Raw genomic sequence first — 18,879 nt, forward strand, 5'->3', positions numbered from 1 at the left:
TGAAAAATCAGAATATGCAGATGTTTGCAATGCACATTTTAGAGGATAATTAACCGCCAGAAGATGCATATGTGGGGTTGAAAAGAAGATATGGCATTAAAAACTCTTTAAATCAAGATGAATTATGATATTCAAGAACATTAGTAATAAGAAATTGGATCTAACAGTAAAATACATTCATAGCTGCTGTTTAAACCTCAAGTTTTTAAAATACTTTGATTTGCTGGAAAGCCAATAAAAAGCCTTTGATTTGCTACCTTGCCTGTGAGAGCAAAGCCAGCCTCTCAGCCCCACCCTTCTCTGAGCCTGAGGTAAGAACATCTTGAAGTGCCTCAGTACATTGAACCTAGCGTAAATTGTATTTGGCTGGGGTGTTTATACAGCTGGAATGTTTATATGGCTCGGCTCTACTGGACTATATGGAACCAGTATTGATTCTGTTCACTGTTGTTAATTGAATTAATGCTGTGCTCGTCTGTCCCCGAATTAATGCTGGTCCTCCACCAGTCCCAAATAGGAGGTCGGGGGGAGGGGTGGCAATACTTGCCCAAGATTCTCTCTCCTTCAGGCCACTTCCCACCCGAGATCTCTGGCATTGAATATGTAGGCCTGGTGTGGGGTGCCAAGGAGAGTTTGGCTATCTGTCTGGTGTACCGACCACCTAGCACACCAGCAGATACCCTGTTGCACCTGCTAGAGGTGGTAGCGGGGTGGGCCTTGGAGTACTCCAGACTGATGGTGCTGGGGGACTTCAACATCCATGCCAATGATGCTTCCTCTGTGCAGGCTGCGGACCTAGTGTCTTCCATGGCAGCACTGGGAATCTCCCAATTGTATCGACCCCTACACATCAAGCAGGCCACATGCTAGATTTGATCTTCGGGATGAGGTTGAATGTGGATCTGGAAGTGGTAGAACCGGTGCCATGGTCAGACCACTCGGTCCTGAAGGCTCGTCTGGGGATACCCCCCCCCTTGCAAGGGCGGTGAGCTGATTTATGCTCGCCCGTGGAGACTTATGGACCCGATTGGGTTCTAGAATGCTTTGCAGGATCCATTGCTCCATGGCAGTTCATTAGATGAGCTGGCGGAAGACTGGCAGTGCCGGCTGTCTGAAGCCATCGACGAAATCGCCCTGTCGCCCTCTTTGCCCTTGTGCAATACGGGCTCCCTGGTATACAGAGGAGCTCTGATGGAAGAAGCGGGAACTAAGATGGCTTAAGCGAGTGTGGTGACGATCTCGGGATGAAGAGGCAAGATCATCTTATAGGACGTTTATGAAAGCTTATGAGGTGGCGGTGAAGGCTGTGAAGAAAGAGTTTTATGCAGCCCCCATCGCAACAGCTAGCTCACGCCCGGCAAAATTGTTTAACGTGGTTCGGTCATTGGTCTCCTTACCAGAGGGAGGCCATCAAATTTTGAATTTGGATATTACCTGTGAGGCTTTTGGGAGCTTTTTTGCTGATAAAACCTTGTCTCTCTGCCGTGACTTGCCAGCCTCAGTTGATTCAGTGAATGAGCTAGAGACCTCTTGGCCGTCTTCGGGGACAATATTTGATCATTTCAGCCCACTCTTTGGGGAGGATATTGACAGGACCCTGCGATCAGTTAGGCCCACCACATGTCCCTTGGACCCATGCCCATCGTAGCTGGTAAAGGCCAGTGCCAAGGGGCTGCAGTCCTCGCTGGAGGCCATTGTTAACCTATCCTTAGGCTCCAGGGTTTTTCCTGGGCCATTAAAGGAAGCTGTGGTGAGGCGTCTTTTAAAGAAACCATCGCTGGACCCCACTGACCTGGTCAATTACCGCCCGGTTTCGAACCTCCCGTTTCTGGGAGAGGTGATTGAGCAGGCGGTGGTGGAACAGCTGCATGGCTTCCTGAAGGATGTCTTGGCCCTAGACCCCTTCCAGTCCGGGTTCTGTCCGGGACATGGGACGGAGACATTGCTGGTTGCCCTCACAGACAATCTTCGTAGACATCTGGATCAAGGTGGCTCAGCGCTGCTGATATTATTGGATCTGTCAGCAGCGTTGGATACAGTCGATTAAGATCTTTTGACTCACCGCCTCACCAATGTGGGGATATGAGGGACTGCCTTGCTGTGGCTTGTCTCTTTTCTCCATGGTCAGGGACAGAGGGTGGCGCTTGGGGAGAAATTGTCATCCCACCACCCTTTGGTGTGTGGGGTCTCACAGGGAGCAATACTCTCCCCATTATTGTTTAACATCTATATGCGCCCCCTTGCCCAGTTGGTGCGAAGTTTCGGACTTGGGTGTCATCAATATGCAGATGACACCCAGTTGTATCTGATGATGGACGGCCGGCCCGACTCAGCCCCAGATGTCCTGGAACATGGTTTTGCAGCCATGACTGGTTGGTTGAGGCAGAGTCAGCTGAAACTGGACCAGACAAAGACGGAGGTCCTGTACTTGAGTCACGGGGGATTAAGTTCAGGACTCTGGCTCCCGGCCCTCGATGGGGCACTGTTAGTGCCAGTTCCGAGGGTTAAGAGCCTGGGGGTGATCTTGGATGCCTCCCTGAAAATGGAGGCACGGGTCACAGCGGTTGTCAGGTCCTCTTTTTTCCATCTGCAGCAGACCAGGCAACTGGTCCCTTACCTGTCAACCCGTGAATTAACTACAGTGATCCAAGCAATGGTCATCTCTAGGCTAGATTACTGTAACTTGCTCTACATGGGGCTGCCCTTGAGCCTGACCCGGAGATTACAGCTGGTACAAAATGCAGTGGCATGTGTTATTATGAGAGTGCCAAATAAGGCGCATATAACACCGATCTTACACAAGCTGCATTGGTTGCCAGTGGAGTACCGGATCAGATTCAAGGTTCTGGTATTGACCTATAAGGCCCTGTGCAGACTGGGATCAGTGTTTCTACGGGACCATCTCTCCCCATATATTCCCCGGAGGACACTCCAATCAGGGGACAGACAGCTGTTCGTGGTCCCTGGCCCCAAGGAGGCCTGTCTAGCCTTGACTACAGCCAGGGCCTCTTCAGTCCTGGCTCCCACCTGGTGGAACATTGTCTGCTGAGATCAGGGCCCAGCAGGACCTATTATCCTTCTGCCGGGCCTACAAGAGAGAGTTGTTCCACCAGGCATATGGCTGAGGCTGGGCCTCTGCCAGCCTGAAAAAAGGGGTGTATAAAATCTTAACCTTCCCTGTGAAGGCTGTCCACCATCCTGTTTTAAATGTTTATTAATAGAAATACACTGCTATTTTAATGTTTTCATGTAGATGAATTTTTATTGTATTTTAATATGTTGTTATCCACCCTGAGCCCACTCATGGGGAGGGTGGAATAGAAATTTGAAATAAATAATAAATAAATAATGCAGCAGCAACAGGTTTTCTACATTGCAGGTTTCCCCTCAGTCCCCTAACCCAGTCCTTCAGCCAGGGCCGGCGTGCCCATGGAGGCCAGGTAGGCGGTGGCCTCGGGCACATGGGCACTGGAGGGGCACTGGAGGGGGTGTTGGGGCGGAGCTTCTGCGCTTGGCGGTCCTCTGCGTGCCGCCCAGCCCTGCTGCAGCACGTGATGACGTCTGCGATGACGTCATCACGCAGTCCGTGGCGCGCGCGCAGGGTGCGCACATGCCGCCTCAGGCGCCAAAACCTCTGGCACCGGCCCTGCCTTCAGCAGTGGCCATCCCACCTTCCTCGAGTGTATCAGATTCTCTGAATTTCCAGCTTTAATTTTTAAAAAGTCTCTGGGTGGAGATATGCCACTGCCCTTATATTTCCGCAAATAAAGGAGCCAGAAAATTACTTATTTAAAAAAAATGAAAACTCGAAATTCAGAAAACGTGATACTCATTGTTATAATGTGTTTATTGATATGATGACATAATGATATTCAATTGCTGATTTTTTAAAAAGCCCCCTGGTGGAGGTGGGGAGGAAATTACTACCATGGACACAGGGTCAGGGAAAATGGCTTCTGTGTGAGTGAGAAAATCAAAAGTTTTCTGCCCACACAGCAGAAGGGATATAAATCCCTGTTGGAAGTGCAGAATCATATGCCCCCAGGTCCTTTTCTCCATTGCCGCTCTGAATATCTGTGGGAGATTTTTTTTTTAAAATGCTGTTGGGCCTATGGCATGATGTCAGTTCTGTGAAAACTTGGAAGCGATATCAGTTCTCTCTATGAATCACCAGGAACTTTATAGTTGGCTTTATCATAGAATCTGCACTGCAGAAATTCCTATAGAGGACTGATGTCACTTCTGGTTCATCCCCCAAGGAGGGCGGAATTCAGAAATGATATCATACTATCACTGCCTTCCATTTCTTCATGTTCTTGCCCTCAGGTCACAGCTGCCATCCAAGCTTTACTATGATCTTTTCCAAAACTGCACAGCAAAGAAGGTTTGAGAAAGATTGGAGAAAGCCAGAAAAACACTGCTAGTTGCCCGTGGGGACTTGGCCACCCTAGATAAAGAAAAAAGACCATGGAACTACTGTGGAACTACACATGATGCACACAATTCAATACACAATACACAGTCCAAGGTTTTGGCTATCACGTCCAAATCTCTATTCCAGCAGGACTGCCACTCTCCCTGTCTTCTGCCATTGCAGCTTTGCTCATCTGAATAGGGCCTTCTGTTACCCTATAAGCTGGCAAAATAAACACTGCTAGTACATGATCATTCTCTGTTGTGGCCCCCATCATGAAATAGCCTGCCTGATGAGGTCAGAAGGGCTTCGATTCTCCTGGCTTTCCATACACTATGCAAAACTACACTATTCAGGAATGCTTTTTTACACAGACAGGAGGTATTACAAGGAAGAAGTTTCAAAGAGATGCATTGCTAAAGGGATAGGGACTGTATTCTATGTTACTATGTGCTTTCTGTTGCTGTAAATATGTTCCTACTGGGTAGCTTCTGCTTTTTTTAATATGTCAGGTTTAATTGCTTATGTTTTATTTATTGTTTCAGTTATCTACCGTTGCTGGTTCCCCAGTGGGGGCGGGGGATCCCATGCTCCCAGCCTCTGCCTCTACTCAACGGGCTAGTGGGGGGGGGGGGAGAGAAGGTGCAGGAACAGGGTGCGCTCCCACGGTGCGTTCCTCGCACAGGGTGATGACATCACTCTCAGGAGTACTGTCATCACGCAGGTCCAGGGAGTGCTTCTGCGCTTCATGCCAGGCTAATCTGGGACCAATGGGCCAATTCAAAGTGCATGAGCAGTCCCAGGGCCTGCACGATGACATTACTCTCAGAAGCGTGCACTTGCTGGGAGCAAGTGCATGCTTTGCATACACTTAAGGACACTGAAAAGGTGAGTGCCAGATCCCCACCACCACTGGGAGGATAAGTAGACCTGGCAACCCTATCTCTATCAGATTTCTGCATGTTTTCAAATCTCTGCCCTATTGCATTGTTTATTGAATGTCTCAGCTATTGATTGTAGTGATTTATGCTGTGTAATCTGCTTCAGTGAGAAAACTGGTCTATAAATAAATAAATGAAAAAATAAGTAAATTAAGTAACTTCAGAAGTAAATAAAGTAAATAAAGAAGGTCAAGTGCTTCAATAACTGATTCATTCTGGTAAAGATATACTAGAATTAAGTATCAGAAGTTTCTGGTTAGCTATGGGAGTTTCAGAATAAAAGTGCTCAGTCCCCCTGCTTGAAATTTAACCACAGGATGTTCTAGGTCTCAAAACTGTTACCTTTAAGTCCCGGTGCACCACACCCATCTGATGGCAATGTAAAACAGCTTCCAGGATCTGCTGGATGCAGTGGCTAGAGAGAAGAAACATTGTCATTGTAATGGGTGGGTTAGGGAGTTTAGCTGAGGTCAAATTTTTAACAATCCCATTTGTAAATGTTTTTTTTCCCCACAGCTCCTGTAATCCCATTGCCCTTTGCAACTGTCAAGGATGTGGAATGGTTCAGTGCCTTCCATGTTCTGGTTTGCTGCAGGATCAAAAACAAAAGAACAATCTTAATCTGATGGCCACTGAAACTCCACTAGGGGCGGGTCAATAGAGTCACTCAGACTCCTCTTGTAAAAAACAGAAACTGAGCACTGCCAGATCCTCTATGAGCCTGCAGGACTGCTGAAGGTAATAAGCAAAAACACACCCAATCAGTTGTGCACAGAAATGAGGACAGTGGATGGGGTGGAAAAAGCATAATAGCGTTTTCCATATTGATAGATTTTCTCCTGTGACAGTTTGATAAAACATACACATCATGTTGCAGGCATGTAGAAAACAGAAAATGAGGACCCAGGTGCCACAACAGACAAAACAGCTGTCTGCAAATGACATTACTCTGTTTACAGTTTTGCTACATGCTAATAAAGTAATTGGATATAATATTCTTGGTATACAGGAAACTTAATGAAAGCTCTGTGAAGGGAAATCAAGTTGATAATTTAGCATGTAACACTCAGGTGGTGATTCTAAATCCAACTGAACTAATATCAAAGTTTGGGCTGGACATTTTTTGTTTTGTTTTGCATGGCAGCAATTCATTTTACCAGAAGCAACAGCTGATATCCCCTAAACCATCCCTGCAAACTGCAGGAACAACTTGTCCCACACAGTAAAATACCTACTCACCATTCTCCACTAATCCAACACTGTGTTCAAGCCTGAATTAAAAGCTAGCAAATTTTATGTGCTTTGAAAATTCAGAATGCAATAAAATTGGAACCAGTGCAAATATCCTCAAATAATAGCAAATCCACACTTTGTGAACAAGGTTAGTGGGTGTTTTCTTCCTCCTAATTGAATGAAAACCCTAAGCAAGGACTAATAGCCACACACCACCAGAAACAAAAGCTAAACAAAACCTTCTTGCAATACTAGCTCATAATGTTAGTTTTAACTGAGGAAACTGGTGGAGAAATAGAGCAATACAAGAATGTGTTCAGAGATATAGACAGCAGGCTCACAACAACCCTGTTTTGCCAGCCTCAGAGACCAACCTATGCCTGACTACTCCTGAGCATTTTTAGCTTTTCATACTCACCTGGCATCTGCTTCACTGTAGTATTCTCTAGCTACAATATCCTCAAATAGTTCCCCACCTGTGACCCTGCAAAGAAATTAAAGAGCAGTCAGCTCCAGCTCTAAAAATCCTATTACAGTGATGTCATATTGTCAGCCCTGTGCAAATTCCACCCCACCCCTGCTCCCCAGTGCAATTATTTGGCAGCACAACTACCTATGAAAGAGAGAACCTTTGTCCTACTGACATGGACTAAAGTATGATTAGTGTCACCATTCTGCTCCCCTGCCCTCTTTCTACATTTAACCTGAGCAGTGAACAGATGAACCTGCCAAAAAAACCCACCCACCCCCCAAAAAACAGGTGTAGGTTGTATTATTGCTATTGCAGGATGAGTTCTGGTTGCATAGAGATTGCCTCTTCTGCCTGAGTCTGTGCTTCAAGCAGGCAAATCATTTGCATTTTTGCTCCTCAAACACCTTGCACTTTTATTTGATCAAATGTTTTTATTTTGTACTTAATTTTTCTGAATGCAACATTTATGGTCTTGAAAAAGTATTCCAAGGGGAATGGATGGGTGGCTTTGTGACTGACACAATGAATGGCCGACTAGGCATACTTAGTACTATGTAGACAGCCTGATCCGCAAGGAGTGGAGATGGATTCATGATTGAAACAGCAACCAATAACCAGATCTGTGTGAACCTGAGTGATATACCAGAAATAAAATGCACATCTTTATTCATGCCAAGTCTTACATAGTGCTGCTATATTATCTAGCAGATTCTCCTGCCACTCTCAAGGAACTCAGGACAGGTTACAGAACCTGGTTTGATTCCCTTTTTTTTTTTTTGTGAATTGCTGCTGCACTGCAATATCCCATACATTTTGCTTCACCATTGCAACACAACTTGAAATGTTGCAGTTGTATATTGGCCCTAATGGTTCATCCTTTGCCTTACATAGCAGACCCCAAAATTGGCTGTGTGAATTGTGAAGGTGACTATCACAATGTCTTTTTGTCATCTTAAAACTTGAGGCATATGGGACATATTTTAATGCATGTGGAATGTTTATTTCCTCCCACTTGCCAATCTCACTGTTTCCTTACCCTGCTAATCACATGCCTTCTTGGCATTCTTCTGGTGCTGTACTTCCAACCCAGGGTAGCAAAGGAGGGATAAGGGAAAAGAGGAGCTATGCAAGGAAGAGGAGTTTGTGGGAGATGTATTCATGATTACTTAATTGCCTGTCTACTCTGTCTCGGAGGAGTAGGGAAGAAAACCTGCAGCACTAGGCAAGTTCTTTAAAAGAAGCCTGAGAACAGTACAGGAGCAGCTGACCCTCCAGAGGCTCCACGTTAAATATGCTAATTGTTGCTCTAAGGAGCTTGAAGGGCTGATCTGCATAAAGAGCAATGCTAATTTTGTTAAATTAGATGCTGTAAAATCTAATCTGTTTAGCAGCTACTTTCTCAACAGAGTTGACATATCTTACACACCAGGAAGAGCCAAAGTAGACAAGTTCTGTAATCAGATTTCTCGCCTCTTTATATTTCTTTTCAAAACATGGGAAGGGGTGAAGAGGATTGAGATTGTTATGCTGTAGAAAGGGGGTTGGTGGTGGAGAGTGGCCTCAAGTCAGAGTTGACTCATGGCTACCCCCTGGTGGGGTATTCATGGCAAGAGAATAACAGAGGTGATTTGCCATTGGCTGCCTCTAGTCTTCGTTGGAGGTCTCCCATCCAATGACTAACCAAGTCCGATCCTGCTTAGCTTCTGAGATCCAACAAGATCAGGCTCACCTGGGCTATCCAGGTCAGGGCAAAAAAGGGGTTACCCCCCTCCCATACCATTTTCCTGGTCATATGTAAGGCATGTTGTTTTCAGCAGGACAAAAGAAAAATTTGAACTTGTCACAAAATTCCATTCATGCTGGTTCAACACTGGGAATAGCACTCCCTTTGGGTCACTGGCAGAATTTTCTAGCAAATTGGCACCAAGGGCAGGGCTTCCCTCTGCTCCCAAATGAAGCCTAGAATCTGGAAATACTCCACCCTAGAGATTTGCCCACCCTCACATCACCAAACAATGCATCACATGTTCCACACTGTGACACTGAGAGATCTCTGTCTTTTGGTGCTACACCTCTGAAGATGCCAGCCACAGCTGCTGGCGAAACGTCAGGAACTACAATGCCAAGACCACGGCAATACAGCCCGGAAAACCCACAACAACCATCGTTCTCCGGCCGTGAAAGCCTTCGACAATACAATGCATCACATGATTTGCCTATCAGGGGTCCTTCAATCTTATCCCTTTAACATCTCCTCTAAGCATATCTGCCATCCTGTTCTATAATTATAAAATCCAGCCAGATAGTGAAAATATCTGTAACAAACTGTAATAAATATTTAAGATGGGAAAAACAAAAACAAAAGAGAACAAAGATCATCCCACCCTATTTGAAATAACTAAGCATGAAATAAAAGTACTTTGAATATGCTAAAATTAATTTAAATTTATGGCTTCCAGGGGGGAAACATTTCATTGTTTTTTAATCTTTTGCAGGTGTTTCAACTTCAAATGGAAATGGAAATTCATGCTAAGTCCACATTTTCCTATCTGCAATCTGTTCGGGGCGGGGGGGGCGGGACAGATTGGAGAGGAAGCCCTAGCACCATGTTCTGGAACCATTCTGGGTTCTACCCACTGTGGCTGCTTGTAAAAGACATTTAAAGAGACAGGACAAGAGGAAAAAATGGATGTACAAAAATGTCTATATCATATCACATTGAATTTTATGGGGGGAATAGTTCATTGTGTAGAGTGTGTGTTTGCAATTATGAGATGGAAGAAGATGGTGCTCCACCTGGAGCTTCACAAAGTACTCCACATACCTATGAGAATTCCTAGATTTTCCACTAACACTTACAGGTCAAATATCAGATAGTGGTGTGCCTCTTCTGATATGCTGTCATGGAGTCTCACTGCAGAAACAAAATGGATCAGCTTACCAGTCAGAACAAACTTCTCATTCATTAAAAAAGAAGACAGCTCCTTCACCTCTGTCATTCGATATGAATATACTTCAATTATGCAATAGAATGCAAGTACAGGAATTTGGATAGGTATCACACAATTCAGCCTCATCTATAACCCCATCTCCATAACAGAGATAGCATTCACAAAGCACAAATGTGAACACACTTTCTCACACAGTCCTGTGATCACACAGAAGCCTTTGCAGGTCTTGATAAGTGTTGTAGTATTTCTGAACAAATTGGTCTGTGTCTTAATATTGTCATGTGACAAAAGCAACATTTGGAGACAAACCAAAAGGGGGAGAAAAGAAGGTGCAATTTTAATTATAAGGAGGATAAATTTATGGCCATCATGTGATCCTTTGCATGTCCACAAACATGCGTTAAACAGATTTACATTGCAGCTGAGCATGTGGTAAAGTACTGTTTTATTTCATTATGTGCAGCACTGTAGTCTCCACCCAAACCTCATCCCGTCTGTGTGCTATTCATATAAATTTAAAGAGTTGGGAGGTCTGATCCTGGTTCTCCATCTTCTCATATAGTTGCACAATATCATGTCAAATTAATTTTGTCACTTAGTTTATTGTTGGGAGACCGGCAATCTAGGCGGGGGTTAAGTGCTGAGTTACAACGTAAATTCACTCTTCCCCCACATCTCAGCTCCTGAGATAGGATGCAACCGATTGGCAACCTCCACATTCAGCGACAGTATATCTCTGACTACCACAGGCAGCAGTTATACAAGAGGAAATTCATTGCAGTTTGTCATCTTGCTTCAAAATCTCCCTGAGACATTGGCCTAGCCATTGTAGAAAGAAAGCAGAGATAGATGGATCTTTGGTCTCATCTAACATGGAAATTTATTTTTATATTCCGTGATCCAACGCAATCTTATCCAGAAGCTCCACTGAAATGTATCATTATTGCTTAGATACATTTAGGTTCAGGGTGAAGTTGAGGAATTTATTGTCCAAGAACACATGAAGTGGCCTTATAGTAGCCCAGTTCAGATGTCAGTGAACAACACACATGCAATCCATGTATGGTATACACTTGATTTTTATTTATATATGCATTGAGTAATTCTCATGTTCAATACACGTACAGCACAAGGTAAGATTCATACCCTGCATTTATCCAGGTACTGGTCCACAGTTTCATTTGTAAAGTGAACATGCATTGGCTCTTTCTTACAAGTAGATGTACTCATGCACATACTGGATGTACATTCATTCAATATAATATATGAATGGGTTACTAAGTCAAACCATTGATCTAGCAAGCTTAGTATTGTTTTCTCTGACTTGCAGTGGTTCTCCAGGGTCTCATTTTTCACACATCCTGCTATCTGATCCTTTTAACTGGATATGCCAGGGACTGAATGTGGGACCTTCCTAAGAAAGAGCATGTGGGTAACTGGACTTGATGCATACTTGAACTATGTGATGGATAAGGTTCCATCCAGCATTAAGCATTCTGCCCAGAACTGGCCAGCAGCTAAGAACAACCAATGGATGCCCCCACAGTATAGCTTTCTCCCAAAGCCTGTTTTCCCCCAGAACATCTATATCACCATAGAGCTTCTCCCTTCATCTTGGTGGACTAACAGCTTCAAAGGCAGTCCTTTTAAGATGGCGTTCTAGCAGGTAGGGTTTCTTAGCTGCCTGAATGGATGTGATGTTCTCTTATGGAATGAAAGGCATGCAGTAACTGCCTCAGCATTCTGCTCTTGAAACTCCATACAAAGGTTAACGTGGGATAACTTGCAAGTGATCCATTCCATGTGTTACAACTCCTTGTGGCATTGTTAGCTGCCTTGAGTCTAAGGAAATAAGATGGGATATAATATTTTAAATAAAAGTTTTCCACAATATGAAAATCAGATTTCTGGACTTAGGCTCTTGCAGGTCCTAAGTTTGCCAAACATTTAGAGGAATGTAATACAGAGAGGAGTAAATTCCATCATGCTTGACTTCTCCCATTTTTGTAACCCTGCAATGGAAAAATATCTCACACCATTAAATTGACAGAGCTGATTACAGTAGATGCCAATAAAGCGGACACTGCCGGGAATGACCACAGCAGATTTCTGTACAGCTGAGAATTGGCAAAGGGATTGCCCTAGTGCACAGCTTGCTCTACAGCAATCTGCTTTCAGTGCTGAACATTTGATTAGACAATTGTTATAGATGTAATAAAGCTGCTCAGATACACGTAGCCGTAGAATATTTGAACATCCTTGAGCCTGCGCATATTTAAATATTATTATTTAAACTTATCTCAGCATATAGCAGGACTACTTGATGTTTCTGAAAAATGTGAACATGTCTGTGGGATCAATTTGGGGACTCAACAGGGGGATAAAGACAATCATGTGGCTTTATATAATTTTATGCAAAATCTAAATGCTGGAGATTTCACTACTGAAATTTTAATCAACTTCTGCTGCATAGCCTTTGGAAGAAATCCAGTTCTTATCTGATCTTTGCTAGAAATAGGATGTGGTAGAAAGCATTTCCAACTGTAAGAAGAACATAACAATCTGTAATAAAGGAGGCCTGGGAAGATACCCAAGGCATCCAGAACTACTACTGGATTTCCTAATCACTTAAGAATATAATAAGAACAGAAAAATCCAGAGCTTGGAGCAGTGGGCCCAAGAGGTGTAAATGCATATTGCAACAGTTTATGAAGGCGGCTCTCTCTAGCATCTGTCTTCATTGGTGTTTTTCTATCTATGAATCATATTTTTATCTCACCTTCCTCCAAAAAGCTCAGTGTAGGTTATATGGTTCTTCCCTCCCTTATTTAATGATTGAGGTAGGTAGGTTAGTTTGAGAGAGATAATCTGGGCCAAGGTCACACAGTAAGCTTTTACAGCTGTACAGATCTTGAACCAAGGTATCCTCGATTCTAGTCATACAGTCTACTGGTTTTCACTTTAAATAGGACCCACTGAACCAGTACACTAAAAATACCCAGAATGAAGTAGAAACAATATTATCCAATCAATATTTATGTTCCAATAGTCAGCGTTTTCCTTTCAATAACACTGGCCTATATCCAACCACTATATACACGGACTCCCAGGAACAAAATTTCAGGGGGCTGTAGTGGGAGCAGGGGGGTCAGTGGAAATTGCCCTTAATTCTTTGGAATGCCAGGACTGGGTACAGGCCAGTTAGGTTAAAAAATTCTGCATGCTAAGGATCTGGATAGCTTTTGAGGTTTACAAAAGAGTCAGTCTGTTTCAGCAGCTTTTTAAAGATTCACTGTCTAACCGGCCTGAATTTCAAAACCAATCACGGAAGGAATTTGCTGTGTTTTATATATAAATTTCTGACTACAATTAGAAAATCCCTGGTTACCTTGAAACTGATTTTTTTCCAGAATTCAAAACACCCATTCATATTGCCTCCATTATCTCACCACAGAAGAAAACAATTGGGGCTCACGATTATTTCTGAACTAAGGCTGCACTGGGCACAGAGCTTTCAGATTCAGGATTAAATTGCTGTAAAGTCTATAGACATATTTTTTTAAATGCAAGAGCAAGGACAGTGCAACTATTTTTGCAAGCCACCTGGAGTGGTGCAAAGTAGCTAACAATGTCATCATAAGCAGAGTTAACATGGTGCTGTAAATGAAGTATGCATGTCTCTAGGTTTTCTATTCCTATTTCTCAGAGCAAGTGCAGGCAAGATTGATGTGAACATGGAAAGCAATGGGAAACCATAACCAGCATCCTTTTTTCACGGCACTGGGCTGGGAAGGTATAAACAGGTTCCTCAAGCAGCATCACTCTCTATGATGCATGTGACCTGGTACAATCTAGTACAAATCTTGCCTTATTAGCTGGCCATTGGCAAGCCTTGACCTCAGCCTGTATCTGCAAAATGGAAGATAATATCCAATAGAATTGTTATAAAGTTTATTGAGTGAATGTCTAGAATGCTATGAACATTCTCAGAAGTGATATAAAAACTAAACAGTTATTGATATTGTCTGATGCAACAGGATAACAGAAGAATAGAATGTGGGGGTAGATTGGCACAAACATCAGAAAGAAAGCAAGGTCCTGGCAGGGTAGAGACTAGAGGAAAAGGGGGTCATCTACTCTCCTGCTGCTCTATCAATGAGTTTTTTAAAAGTAAAGGTGCAAGCACTGAGTCATCATTACTGACCTATGAGGGGAGAGTAGTTTTTGCTGTGATATTTTATGCTTTTCATCGAATCTCATCTTGGCTCTATTCCTTTGTAAGTTTGCCATGAAACTTCATTTTAGAAATTACCATACAGACATTACAAGTTTTTTAGGCTTGTTCTGGTTCAGAATTGACTGATTTATTTTCATTCAGAATTATTATAAGGAATGATGGATTTTGCTATGCTTGAATGAATCTTTTTTCTTCCTGTCCTTTGTGGATTCAAAGGTTTGAGACATGGCTGTTGCTCCTGTCTACTTTATTTCTCATTGCTAGCTTCTATAATTTGGGCTGCTAACACTCAAAGATACATGCTCATTCTCCTTTGCATTCTTTTTTTCTTATTTGCATTTTTTTACATAAATTTGATCATAACCATGTAAACATCTTGGGGGCAAATGATAGATTTTTTTTTAAAGCGTTCGATGCTAGTTTGAAGGAATGGATCACTGCTCATAGACTGCTGCTTTGCCTATTAATAAACAGATTTTTGCAGATTCTTTAGTGTTTAAAAAAATCTGCTGATTAACCAGAGATATATATTTCTATATTTCTCTATATTCCTTTAAATAAGCTTGCAGAGGTAGCTTACTCTGGCTTTGGCCATTGTACAGCTGGGGCCGGGATGTGTCCTGGAATGATCATCTCCAGGCTACAGAGATCAGTTCCCCTGGAGAAAATAGCTGCTAGGGAGAATGGACTCTATGGTATTATACCCCACTGAGGTCCTTCCCCTCTCCATGCTCCACCCCCCAAATCTCTAGAAATTTCCCATCCTGGAGTTGGCAAACCTAAGAAAATGTCAGCTTTGGAGGATGGACTCTATGATACCCCACAGAGTATCCTCCTCTCCCAAAACTCCATTCTCCACACACTCCATCCCCAAATCGCCAGAAATTTCCCAAGCTGGAGTTGGCAACCCTATTTGGAACCTTCACCCCATCACTTCACATAGCTGTGGCAATGGCACTGGGCTCAAAGCTAATCGGATGTCAAGAAAAAAGAGGTAAAAGCACTTGCTTCCTCTTCTTTTCAACTTCCTTTCATTCCAACAATTGTGTTGTAGCTGAACAGGCTCAGCCACATGAACTGATAGGGCTTTCTAAAAACAGCGCTCCCAACAGGGTTTTTTTTGTTTGTTCTGTTTTAAAGAAAATTCATGCGTACAGTGAATCCCAGTTCAGATCAGGACCAGGAAGAAGGTGCTTTAACCCACGCACCATGCACCATTTCCCCAGCTTGCAATGGCCCCAGGGAGCTGTTATTTGCTCCACTATGGCAAATATGTGGGGCCCTAAATGTTTGAAACAGGATGAATTGTGGTTCCCTCGGATCACTTCAGGTCAGAAAAATGGTGCCATAAAAAGGTTTAGATTTTCTTTGTACCATATGTGGTACTGATCCCAATTAATGGCTTTCAGTGTGATTTTTTTTAATAACCCAAACACTAGCAGCTCTGTTCACAAAACTCCCAGTGTCTTTCTTATATAGTTGAGCCCTTAGTGTCTGGGCAAAGGTTTACATGCCAAGGTAGCAAATACTGATGCAGCCTCTCTGTAAATATTAACTCAAAGATGAGCCTTGTTTTAGTCAATATAGCCAATGGGGCAGAGTTCTACTCTGCTACAGATCACAGTGATGCACAAATATATCACTATTCTTTGATCTATAAAATGAAGTAGAAGGAGGCTGGTATGAATGACTGCTGCTCCGTTGCTTGGAATGGGGTTCGTTTCCTTTGCTAGCCCAAGGAGATGAACTGTCCCTTCATGCTAGCAGTTTACCCACTTCTATGCACTGCCATAACTCAAAGCCTTTTCAGTTCCTCCTCCATCCCAAATTACCACCAAAAACTAGAAACAAAGCACTATATGGGGGTGGCAGAGAAGGGCACCAGAAGCTCTGTCTACATAGATCCAGTTTGTTAAGCTCTTACAAAAGAACCAAATAGCTTCTTAATTGGATTTCACACCTCAATAAATTAATGCCAGCTTTTCCATTCAGCTGATAATAGTTAACTCAGATAATCAATTGAAGAATATGGAAAAAGAAGCAAAGTTTTTATGTTCTTAAAAATGACAAACTTGACAGCTATAAGAGATTTTATCTTTGTTTATGGGATTTTTACCTCGCCTTTCTGCCCTCACAGGGCCTCCAAGGCAAGGCACCAGGGATACAGCATGCATGCACACACAGAGAAAGACTCATTTATACAGGCAGTACCGATTTGAGAACTAATGATGACTTGCTTGACTCTGGACAGCCGCTGTCAGTCTGAGTAGACAATACTGACCTTGATGGACCAATGATCTGATTCAGTATAAGGCAGCTTCATATGTACATATATGTTCAGTGTCTGCATATAAAACAACAATGAATCTTGTGGTACCTCAAAGGCTAACACATTTATTGTGAGCCACAGACTACTTCCATGTCTGCATATAGGAAATACATGCATGGAGCCAACTTCATGAGATCTTTCTACCTGGGGCAAATCCACGCGTCCCGGTGCATCCCAGCGTCGCAGTAAACATTTGCTAAACTTCCGGAAGTATAGCGTCTTTCTAGTGCGATTTCTGACTCATTGTGCGATGAGTCAGAAATCGTGCTATAAAGATGCTATACTTCCGAAAGTTTAGTGAATGTATACCGTGACACCGGGACGAGTGGATTCAGCCCTGGTCATTGCCTGCCTCCTTTGTTCTCATTTGCTCATTCATCTTCTCATTTTATAAACTCTACTGCTGTCTTTCATCCTGCCATATCTCTTAATCTTATGCCACCCTTAGCTGATCTCTAATGCCTGCTTTCATCTCTGCTTCCATGTTGGACTCTCTCAGAGCGGAACCACAAGTGACAAAAGGCACAGATTGGACACTTGTCAGCTTCCCTCAAGTTATGATGGGAAATGTAGGCAGCTTGGCGGAATGTTGGACAAGTGACAGTTGAAAAGTCCATTGGACAGCAGTCAGAGAGCCAAGCTGCAAGACTAGGATGCCTACATTTCCCATCAAAACTTGAGGGAAGCTGACAAGTGTCCAATCTGTGCCTTTTGTCACTTGTGGTTCTGCTCATAGTCTCTGAAGATATCCATCCCTGAATTAGGCTATGTTCCTGATGGCATTGACTTCTCTTCTATTCTTGGCTTCATTCCAACTCTTCTAATTTGCCTGTTATTCCTCCATCCAGGATCCTGCAAAAGTGCAAGCTCTCTTGTTCCAGGTTGGGGGACAGTTCTCCCACTATATCAGGAGACCTCTCAGAGATTCCCCCTGTTCACTGGTGGGGGGAAATCGGTGGGTGCCGGCATCACACCAGCATGTGATGTCACTTACCTTGATCTTATCCTTTCTGATTGCTACATCTTTTAATACAGCTTCTCTTTGTCCTCATTGGCTCCCTGTCTCTTATTCTCTGACATATAAAGCAAGGAGGAAAGTACAGTGGCAGAGCATAGCATAGCAAGATGAAGTGGGGGGTAGTTCAAGTATACTAACTCACATGTGCTTTTTCTTGCAAATACTAGGTGTCTTCCCACACTATCCATATATGAATGAGGCAGATAAATGAACAAACATGGCTGTCCTTATCATATGTAGATTGGCCCTCACTTGTTGCCTTATTGAAGTGCGCTAGCACATTCTTTTCTTAACATTCTGCTCATCAATACTTGCCAGTTCTCAATCGTCTTTCTCAGTTAACTTTCCTCTCCATGTCATAACTCCAGAGATTTCCCTTACTTCTGCTCTGCCAGTTGACTGCCTTCTCTTGCTCTGCGTGTCCCTCTTGCATTGGCTGATTTTTCTCTCCTTCGCTCGGTCTGTGCCATGCTTCAGTATGACAGGAAGTGGGAGAATAGTTCAGAAATCTGGAAGCGTCTGGTATGGGAGGACTCTACAGTGACACCCACACAAACACATGCACAATGATGCCATTGGTACATCCGGGTCAGTATTGTCTATTCAGACTGACAGCAGCTCTCCAGGCTCTCAAGCAGAGGTCTTTCACATCACCTGCCACCTTTTAGCTGAAGATGCTGGGGATTGAACCTGGGGCTTACTGTATGCCAAAGAGATGGTTTACCACTGCACAACAGTCCCTGCCCAATCCTTTGCTGGAAGCAGCCATGCATACCAGCAATTGCATGTCAGGATTCTTGGCTAATAGATCTCAAATGGTGTGGTGATGGCTGTCTAAAATTAGGCACTTAAATGCACATATATTTACTACTATTTAAATGGTAACAAAGATTTGTTAAGCCTAGATCAGAACACTGAAATGATATACCTCCTGGCTAATGTGGTGCTTAAAACTATATTAGATGTACAAAGATGGAGAGAGAGATTGGGGATTGACAATGGCAATCATCTTTTCCCTGATGTGTTTGACAGCTCAGTCAGAATATCCATATGGTGTTTTTCATACAGCCAAAGTATATTTAATTAAATATCTGCTGTTTTGCTGCCCTTTAATGATGCCCCAAAGCACCAATGATGGCCTTTATTGATGCCCCAGAGCTGCAGCTTAAAGCCCCCATTCTGTGATTTACCTAATGATAAGCCTGGCCTCATTGGTACCATCCAGGAAGAACTCTTCCATGTGGCTTAGACCAGCTCTGGGTAAAGAGGCGGCTGGCAGAAGTG

General features: G+C 43.3%; 1 protein-coding gene across 1 annotated transcript in view; it reads right to left on the reverse strand.

The window, feature by feature from the left end:
- Window positions 1–18,879, reverse strand: part of CAMK2A (calcium/calmodulin dependent protein kinase II alpha) — a 179,236-nt gene that overhangs the window by 69,247 nt on the left and 91,110 nt on the right. The window contains exons 4-6 of the mRNA XM_054975219.1: window positions 9,920–9,974; window positions 7,007–7,072; window positions 5,698–5,770 (exon numbers count right to left, since the gene is read on the reverse strand). Coding sequence (XP_054831194.1) covers window positions 5,698–5,770; window positions 7,007–7,072; window positions 9,920–9,974 — 194 coding nt within the window. The remainder of the gene's footprint in view (window positions 1–5,697; window positions 5,771–7,006; window positions 7,073–9,919; window positions 9,975–18,879) is intronic.

This window comes from Eublepharis macularius, chromosome 4, assembly GCF_028583425.1.
Source record: "Eublepharis macularius isolate TG4126 chromosome 4, MPM_Emac_v1.0, whole genome shotgun sequence".
Classification (NCBI taxonomy): Eukaryota; Metazoa; Chordata; class Lepidosauria; order Squamata; family Eublepharidae; genus Eublepharis; species Eublepharis macularius.